Here is a 10,191-nt window from a genome sequence, read left to right on the forward strand (position 1 = left end):
AAAGTAGAGCAGTAACCTGACAAATACATATCTGCATTGTATCCTGGCTGATACTACAGGAATCTCATGTGACTGCCTGAAATTAGCCTGGAGCATCCAAATTGGATACAGGCTTCACCTTCGACAGAGCTGAGTGGGGAGATTAGGGTGGCCACATGTCACCCTATTTTATCTTGGAAGCACACTAGCTTTCAGAGCGACGCTCCTTCATCAGGTGATCACCTTCATCACCTGATGAAGGAGCGTCACTCCGAAAGCTAGTGTGCTTCCAATTAAACCTGTTGGACTATAACCTGGTGTTGTGTGATTATTAACTTTGTACACCCCAGTCCAACACCGGCATCTCCAAATCATGAATTTTATTTTGGGAAGCTACAAATCTGGGGTGGGGGAAGTTCAAATTTCCAGCTAGTCAAAATAGCTCAAGCAATCCCTATTTCGTGTCTGCTGAATATCAGAATAAATATTTTAAAAATAACATCACAGCTGTCATACCTGTCAAACTGTTCACAATCTTCACGCTCAGATGCTCCTCGCTTCTGTGTGTTCCAGCTGATCCCAGGAATAAATATATTCATTTCTAATTCTGGTGTAATTTAAGTGCATTAAAGTCAGACTGATACAGTCCATGTCCAAATGCAGCAAGACCTGAACATTACCCAGGACTTTAACAAATGGCAAGTTACATTTGTGACACATAAATGGTAGACAATAAGTATTTTCATCAAAAGAATCTCGCTAGTGCCCCTCGACTTTCAATGACATGACAATCATTGAATTCCCTACTATTAATATCCTGGGGTAACCATTGACCAGAAACTGAAAGGGAGCAGCTATGTAAGTACTGCAGCTACAATAGCAGGTCAGAGGTGGCTAATCCTGCAATGAGTAATTCACCTCTTGACTCTCCAAAACCTGTCCATTGTCGATAAGGCACAATTCAGTTGTGTGAAGAAATGCTTCCCTCTTGACTGCATGCCAGTATGTGCCATCTACAAGGTGCATTATAGAGATTCACTAAGGCTTCTTAGATGGCACCTTCCAAACCCAAAACTGCTACCATGTAGAAGGAGAAGGGAAGCAGATAGATGGAAGGAACTGCCTCTTGCAAGTTCCCTTCCAAACCACTCACCATCCTGACTTGAAAATATATCGCTGTTCCTTCAGTATCACTGGCCAGACTCATGGGATATATTCCAAACAGCATTGTGGTGTGCCTACACTGAAAGAAAAATGCGGTGGTTCAAGAAAGCAGGTCACAACCACCCTCTCAAGGATAAGTAATAAATGCTGGTGGAGTTAGCAAAGCCCACATCCCCTGAAAAAATACGAAAATGTTGGTAAGGCACTCGATAGATGGAATACAGAAGGTAGTGGAAAATTTATGGAATTTTTGTGGGATAGTGATTGTGGCATAAAAAGATGCACAAGTTTCAACTGAAGAAATACAAAAGCTGGTATGGAGTTTTATAGCCCATTGTTTCATTGTACTTTTCATACTGTGTCAATCAATTTTAACAAATTTTACACAGAAGATTGATAAAATATTGTTATTTTGTTCATGGAAATTTAGGACATATTCTAAAACACAAAATATTCTCTTAAATAAACTCTGTTTAAACTCTCAGATGGATTCTATGGGAAAGGCCAGTGTAAATGTTGGTGTGATCCTGCCCCCGCATGGCTAATTTGTACAGCAACAATTACATAAACATCAGCCAATCATTGGCATGAGTTAGGCCTTCCCCTCCCCCCAAGGGAGGAAGTCCCACCACTGCGAAATACTGGCCAAGTAGTCACGAGATGTCTGGTCTTAGCAACTCCATCAGGAAGGCTTACTGCTTGGGCTGCACCAATCCCAAAGCAGGCATTCAGAACTTCAGCACAAACCAAGGTCCAACTCAATCTGGGATCTTGCTGGGACTAGGTTAGCAAGTCCTGATAAGGACAGGGTGAGGGGACAGGTGCATTGCAGACATTCACAAACCTTGGAGAAGGACTCATCCTGCTTGACCTTTGTAACCCACTTAACAAATTGTCAATCTCTTTGGTGAAACTGCCAGATTGCACAATTGACATGGGTCCCTCCATCTTTTGATAAAACCCCAGTGGCATGCAAAGAAGGTCATTAAGAGGCCTCATCTGGCTCATACTGGAGAGGTCTCCCAATGTCTGCCCCACCGCAGGTAAAATTGAGTTGGAGATTGGGGTGTAAACTTCAGGAGCGGAATGCATGACATGGTATGCAATTTAAGGTCAAGGGAGGAGTGGGAGCTTGTAGAATACTGCCTCTTGAAAAGTGTGTAAACATATAATGATAAACACTATTTCACTTAGTCTACGCCTGAGGTTTGGTGAAGTTGTTCAAACATTTCAATATTTTAAAGTACTTTATAAACCCATATTTAACATTCAGTTTCAAAACAAAATGATATGAGACTACACCCTCTTTTCCAAACCAGTTTGGATTTCACCCATACATTTACACTACCAGCTTATTGGAGTTGCATATACACATTGCATCTACCCTGCCCTTACAGTATAAATGCCCTGTAAATATTACCATTTTATGCAACAATTGTAGGAATTTAAAGATAATGATTAATCTCCAGTTGGAAATATCAGATGAGAAATTTTACTTAGTGGAACAAATTGTGCCATATGGTTTTACACAGGAAAAATATTTTTGTATATACTGTATTCATGTGTAACAAAAAATGTTTTTTTATGTGATTAATATTAATACAGATTAACTTCTTAACTAATTTTATGTTCGTGCTCTGATTCTTTTAAAATGAGTTAATGTAAAAGACCGTCTCTTAAATTAACTAATTATCTGTTTTATTTTGTTAAACTAAGGAAATAAATGATGCAGATATTCGGGAGCTGGCAAAGAGACTGACTGGCAGATTGACTGTCATTCGGCAAACTTTCCCAATGTCAGAAAGCAAGAGCCAGTACTGTTTGAGAAGCAGTCATAGATTTTCTTCTGTAATGTGCAACCCTAAAGATCCCTTCACACAACACATGGAGGTAGGGAATGTGACAATAAATGATTTTTAATAATATTACTCTTTACATACAAATTATATAATATTTAGATGACAATATATGTATGGATCTAAGTAGAATTGTCATCACTAATGCTATAGAATAATAATGTAACATTGTAAGCAATTTTAAAGCTACCCTTAATGTTCATTAAATAGGCACTGACACAATTTTCAGATGTTGTCATAGAGTCTTTTTAAGGGGTTATATTTAACCAATAAATAGTTGACTTTTGAAAATGTATGTAACAATTTTGCATATGTATTTTGTTATTATGAGTAAAGGCTAGTCAACTGGAGAAATTATATTCTACTTAGGGTAAGTTATAGGTACTTAATTGTGCAAAAATAGCTGAATCAGAAAATTGACTGAAAGCGTATGGTTATCTTTTATTTGTGATTCTGCGATCGTTCACAGTTTCTATGAAGAGTCAAATTTTGCTTTTGTCTTCACTATAAAGAATACAATTAAAATTCTGGTTGTGGCTGTAAGTCAATAAGGGAGCAAGTTTAAACAACTTATGAAGTTGCAGACTAACAAGTGCCAAGTCTTGATGGACTTCATCCTAGGGTCTTAAATAAGGTGCTAAAGGATGTAGTAGATGGGATGGCATTAATTTTTCAAATTTGGCTAGATTCTGGAAAGGGTATATTGACTGAAAGTAGCAAATATAACCTTCATATTCAAGAAGTGAGGGAGGAAGGTGGGAGAAAAGTAAAATCCAATAGACAAGAAGCCAGTTAGATTGATGCCTGTGATGCAGAATGTATTAGAATCAACCATTTAAGGTTATGGCTAGTCATTGAGAAAAACTCAAGGTAATTGGGATGAGCCAATATAGTTTTATGAAGGGAAAATCATATTTAACTGAATAATTAGAGACTTTTGAAGGAGTAACATGCACTATTGTTGGGGAGAGGGAGCAATGTAGATAGACTGAACTTAAATTTTGAGCTGGCATTTGACAAGGTACCACGTTAATGTACAAAGTAGAAGCACAGAGTGAGGATGCATTACATTAGAATGGATAGAAGATTGGCTGGCTCTCAGAAAACAAAGATTATGTAAAAATGGGTCTTTTTTCTGATTGTTAGATTATGATGAGTGGATTCCTGGAGGGGTCTGTGCTGGGTCTCAACTTCTCACAATTTATATCAATAAGGTGGCTCGGGGGAGCAAAGGTGTGGTGGGTAATTTTGCAGATGTGCCAAAGGTAGGTAGGAAGGTATTTTACAAAGAAGGCATAAGGAGGTTGCCAACCAATGTAAATGGTTTCAGTGGTCAAAAAACTGACAGACAGGTAGTCTTATAATATAACATAGGAAAATGTATCATTCACTCTGGCAGGAAGAATAAAAATATGTAATTTAAACGAAAGATAACTGCAAAGTTCCAAAATGCAAAAGGATTGGAATGTTCTACTGCAGGAGTCAGAAAAGGTTAAACTGCAAGCACAACAATTAATTAAGAAGGATAATGGAATGCTTTCCTTTATTTTGAAAAAAAAGAACAGAAAGGGAATGGAATCATGCTTCAGTTATATAAGACATTAGTGAAACAACATCGCAAATACTGTGTGCAGTTTTAGTCTTGAAAAATGTGGTGCTGGAAAAACACAGCAGGCCAGGCAGCATCCAAGGAGCAGCAGTTTTAGTCTTCTAACATAAGGAAAAATGCCAATGTGTTGAAGATGATTCAGAGGAGAGTAACTAAATTGAGCAGACTGTCATTTGAAGAAACGTTGGAAAAACTGGGCTTATGTTCACTGGAGTTTAGAAGAGTGGGATATGAGTTAATTGAAGTTTAGAAGATCCCAATAGGTCTTAATGAAGGATCTGGAATTACTCCCTTTGTGATTAAATTCAGAACAAGGGGACATGGTGTAAAAATTAGGCATCACCCTCTTAGGGCAAAGATGAGGCAAGTTTTCTTCTGTCAGAGAGTGATATGACTTTGAAACTCTCTGTCTCAGAAGGTGAAGAAGACGAGGTCATTGAATAACCTTAAGGTGGAGGTAGATACATTTTTGTTAGTGATTTTTTCTGTGAAAGAATTTCATTGTATCTGTTTCTCTATGGCTCACAATGATTTTTCTCAAGCAATCTTCCACTTGTTAATTCATTAAGTAAATCTAGATTATTGGGCATTGAAGAAATTATGGAATTTGAAACATGAATAGATCACCCATTATTTTATTGAATAGCAGGTCAGTTTCAAGTAGCTGATTGTCTTACTCAGTTTAGATTAAATTCCCTACAGTGCAGAAACAGGCCCTTCAGCCCAACAAGTCTACACCGACCCTCCGAAGAGCGACCCACCCAGACCCATTCCCCTCCAATGCACCTATCACTGTGGGCAATTTAGCATGGCCAATTCACCAAAACTGCAGATCTTTGGACTATGGGAGGAAACTGGAGCACCCAGAGGAAACCCACACAGACACTGGGAGAATGTGCAAACTCCACGCAGACAATCACCCAAGGCTGGATTTGAACTCAGGTCCCTGGCACTGCGAGATAGCAGTGCTAACCACTGAGCTACCATGCCACCCAAATGTTTGTATGTTTAATGTTTGCATGTGCACAGATATATGTATGCACATGTAATGAAAGCCTCAGTGTGCCTGCAAAAATATTTTAATAAATATGTAACACATTTGCACTTTTTGCCTTTAAAAGTGAACTCCTCAGGGTAGAATTCACAATCCGTTGTGCCAGTTGCTTGAATAGATCAGAAAACTGCCTGTCATGCACACATCCTAATGCCAACAATTTTTCACCAAGCTGTATTTTGCTGCATCTCAGGCTGAAGTTTTGTATTTTGAGTTACAATGCTTCTCTGAATGGGATTCATGTTCCCTGCTCCACCATGGCTCAAGGTAACTTTTCTCATGTCATCTTCGACGTGTCACTTCAGTAATAATGTACCAAGGCCCCATGGTGTTCTGCTTGTGGTATTGTGCACCAGGAAAGTCAGAGCATTCACTGCTGTTGGGACTTTCTGGCCTTTATATCCTGGTGCTGTATTTAAAGCCCAGTTGCACACCACTCCACACACTGCTAGGGAGAAACACCATCCCTCTGTGGCAATCGAACATCATCACTCAGGATATGAGCCAGAAAAGGAAGCTGGAACTCCACTTTGCTGACAGGTCCTGAAAGGGCAGCCAACCTGAACTGAGCTGTGTCCTGAGTAAAATGCAATGAAGATGGTTAATGATCTTTTGAGTTTGGACAAAATACGTGTTGCTATCGTCTCTCTGCTATTAGTAGGTCATTTGTCCCTGGAGCCTGCTATGTCTTTCAGTATGATCATGGCTGATTATTGAGCTCAATCCCCTAATCCCAGCCTCCCTCCTTACCTTTTGAACCTCTGAAGCCACAAGAGATATATCTACCTCTTCCTTGGAAACACATAATGTTTTGCCCTCAACCATTTTCTGTGGCAGTGAATTCTACAAGATCACCACACTCTGAGTGAAGAAATTTCTCCTAATCTCAGTCCTATCTTGTTTACTCCTGATCCTTAAACTGTGATCCTTGGTTCTGGATAACCTCACCACCAGGAAATTCTATTCCAGCATCGAACCGGTGTGGTCCTATTAGAATTTTATAGGTTTATATGAGATACCCCCTCATTCTTCTCCAATGAACAATCCTAACTGACTCAAGCCCTCTTCATACATCAGTCCTGTCATCTCAGGAACTAATTTGGCAAATCTTTGCTGCCCTCCCTCGAGAACACATTCGTTTTCATTGCATCTGCTATGCACTTGCCGACTTACTCAGCCAGTCCATATCACACTGCAACATCTCTGCATCCTCCTCACAGCTCACCCTTCCACCCAGTTTTGTGTCATTTGCATATATTGCGAATAGCTGAGGCCCCAGTCCCAATCCCTGCATTGCATCAGTACTCACAACATGCCATTCGGAAAAAAGAAGACCTTTTTATTCCTACTCTTTGTTTTCTGTCCATTACTCAATTTTCAATATTTGAATACACTACCCTCAATCCCATGTATTTCAATTTTAGTCACTAATTTCTGAAGTGGGACTTTGTTGCAAACCTTCTGAAAATCCACATCCACTGGCTCCCCTGATTAACTCTACTCATTAATCCTCAAAATCCTCTAGGATATTTGTCAAGCATAATTTCTCTTTTGTCAATCCATACTGATTGTGTCTAACTGTTTTCTAAGGCCTGTGCTATAAAATCCTTGATAATAGACTCTAGCATCTTCCCCATTACCAACAACAGACTCTTTGGTCTATAATTCCTTATTTTCTCTCAATCTCCCTTTTAAATAGTGGGGTTACATTAGTTGCTCGCCAATCTGTAGGAACAGTTCCATTGTCTAGAGTCTGGAAGATGACCATCAATGCATCCATTATTGCAAAGACCATACCTTGGGATGTGGATTATCTGGCTGTGAAGATTTATTAACTTTCAACCCCATCAATTTCTCTAACACCATTTTACAATTAATACAACTTTGCTTCAGTTTCTTCCACTGAATAAACTATACGTTCTCCGTCATTTCAGATATGTTATTCATGTCATCTTTTGTGAAGACTGAAGTAAAGTATGAATTCAGTTCATGAGCCATGTCTTTATTTCTCATTATGAATTTCCCAACCTTACACTCACTGGGAAACCACTCTAACACCCATAACTAAATGGACCTGCTTACCATGTTTCCTGCTGTGACAAGCAGTATTATATTCAGCCTACAGGGAGAAGATTCCATGTAACTATGCATTTCTAATTATAGTGAAAGAATTGCAGGTTGCACTATTTTTTAGGTCTGTTGGAAATGCTGATGAGCTACTCTTTCAGGCCTACAGTAACAAAAGCAATGTTTTATAAATTACAAATCATAAAAAAAGGCAGCACTTCCACAGCATTTCAGAAGAATGAGTTTAAAATTCATAGCTACAAAGGGAATTTTGTCTCCCCCTACCAAGATATGTGCTGTAAGAAACCTGTGAAACTTGTGACTTAATAAACTTATTTTAATGTCAAAGGGCAGCTAATTAGCCAGCCTGTTCTAATACTAGGTAGACACATTAGTTGAATAAAATATTTTTCTACTTATCAAGTTGTTTAGCACGGAAACAGACCCTTCGGTCCAACTCATCCACTGACACCAGATATCCAATAGGATGATCTAGTCCCATTTGTCAAAATTTGGCTCAAATCCCTCTATACTCTTCCTATTCATGCAGCCATCCAGTTGCATTTTAATAGTTATAATTGTATCTACTTCCATCACTTCCTGTGGCAGCTAGTTCCATCTACCCACCACCCTCTGCCAGAAAATGTTACCCCCAGAACTCTTTTAAATCTTTCCCCTCTCACCTTAAACCGATGTCCACTAGTTTTGAACACGCCTACTCTAGGAAAAAGACATTGACTATTCACCCTATACATGCACCTCATGATCCTGGTAATATACTTGCAAATCTTTTCTGCACCCTCTCAAGTTTATCAACACCTTTCCTAGAGAAAGGTGACCAAAATTGTATGCAGTATTCTAAAAGTGACCTCACCAATGCCCTGTACAGGTGCAACATGGCTACCCAACTCTTTTACTGAAAATGTGTTGCTGGAAAATCACAGCAAATCAGGCAGCATCCAAGGAACAGGAGAATCGAGGATTCCTGAAGAAGGGCTTATGCCCGAAACGTCGATTCTCCTGCTCCTTGGATGCTGCCTGACCTGCTGTGCTTTTCCAGCAACACATTTTCAGCTCTGATCTCCAGCATCTGCAGTCCTCACTTTCTACCCAACTCTTTTACTTAATGTTATAACCAATGAAGGCAAGTGTGCCAAATGCGATCTTCACCACCCTCTCTATTTGTGACTCCACTTTCAAGGAACTATGCACCTGCCCTCCAAGGTCTTTTTGTTCAGCAACACTCCCCAGGACACTACCATTCACTGTATAAGTCTTATCCTGGTTTACATTACCAAAATACAACACCTTATATTTATCTAAATTAAATTCTATCTGGCACTCCCCGACCCATTGACCCATCTGATCAAGATTCTATTATACTCTGAGATAACCTTCTTCACTGTCCACTTTCCCACCAAACTTCCAAACTGCAAACTTTCTAACCACACATCCAAATCATTTATATGAAAGATGAAAAGCAGTGGACCCAACACCTCCAATCTGAACAACAACTTTTCACCACCAACCTCTGTCTTCTATCTTTAAGCCCAATCTTGTATTTAGATAGCTAGCATTCCCCTGGATCCCAAGTGACCTGACTGATCTAATCAGTCTACCGCATGGAACCTTGTCTGAAGACCATATAGATAATCAGCTATGATCTAGTGAAGGGTGGAATAATCAGCTGCCCTCATCAAACCTTCTTGTCACTTCTTCAAAAAACTCAATTTCCTCTGCAGAAAGCCAGGTTAACTATCCCTAATCAGTCCTTACCTTTCCAAAAGCATGTAAATCTTGTCTTCTTTATGTCTGCTGGAACACAGGGGACAATGAAATCATAGGAAGGGAGTAGCCATTCCTCCGATTATTCTACCCTTCATTAGATCATGTCTGATAATCTACCTCAATGCCACTTCCCCATGCTATCCCACATTCCTTGATATCTGCATTCAGAAATCTAAAAAATTATGTGTTTAACACACTCAATGATTGAAGTTCCAACCCTATATATTTGGCCTGTGTTAGCTCAATCCGATATATATATATCATATGTAGTAATATGATCATCACTGTAAAAAATGAATTAATAATGAACTGTTTAAAAAGAGGTACTATATACATCATGACAAGAAGTTATGTAACATTACATAATTTTGCTCTCCCCATGCAGCTTCATGGAAGATGAAGCCAGTAGTAAGAGACCGAAAAGAAATGTAAACCACAGGCTTTATTGTTCTAATAATTTGACAATATTCTAACAAAGGAACCCTCCAACCACAAGGGATGAACTCAGATTTCTCCAGTTTCCTCATTTCCCCTCCCCCCACCTTGCCTCAGTAACTTCCCGCTCCTCCGCCCTTGAGCCCCGCCCCTCCAACCGCCACCAGGACAGAACCCCACTGGTCCTCACCTACCACCCCACCAACCTCCATGTACAACGTATCATCCGCCGTCATTTC

At 39.5% G+C, this 10,191-nt stretch overlaps 1 protein-coding gene across 6 annotated transcripts in view; it reads left to right on the top strand.

The window, feature by feature from the left end:
• The window catches only part of LOC122556682 (glutamate receptor ionotropic, delta-2-like), a 538,289-nt gene that overhangs the window by 339,221 nt on the left and 188,877 nt on the right, over positions 1-10,191 (top strand). For all 6 annotated transcript variants that reach the window (XM_043703714.1, XM_043703716.1, XM_043703715.1 and 3 more), the window contains one exon: positions 2,860-3,033. In XM_043703714.1, coding sequence (XP_043559649.1) covers positions 2,860-3,033 — 174 coding nt within the window. The remainder of the gene's footprint in view (positions 1-2,859; positions 3,034-10,191) is intronic.

This window comes from Chiloscyllium plagiosum, chromosome 14 (assembly GCF_004010195.1).
Source record: "Chiloscyllium plagiosum isolate BGI_BamShark_2017 chromosome 14, ASM401019v2, whole genome shotgun sequence".
Lineage (NCBI taxonomy): Eukaryota > Metazoa > Chordata > Chondrichthyes > Orectolobiformes > Hemiscylliidae > Chiloscyllium > Chiloscyllium plagiosum.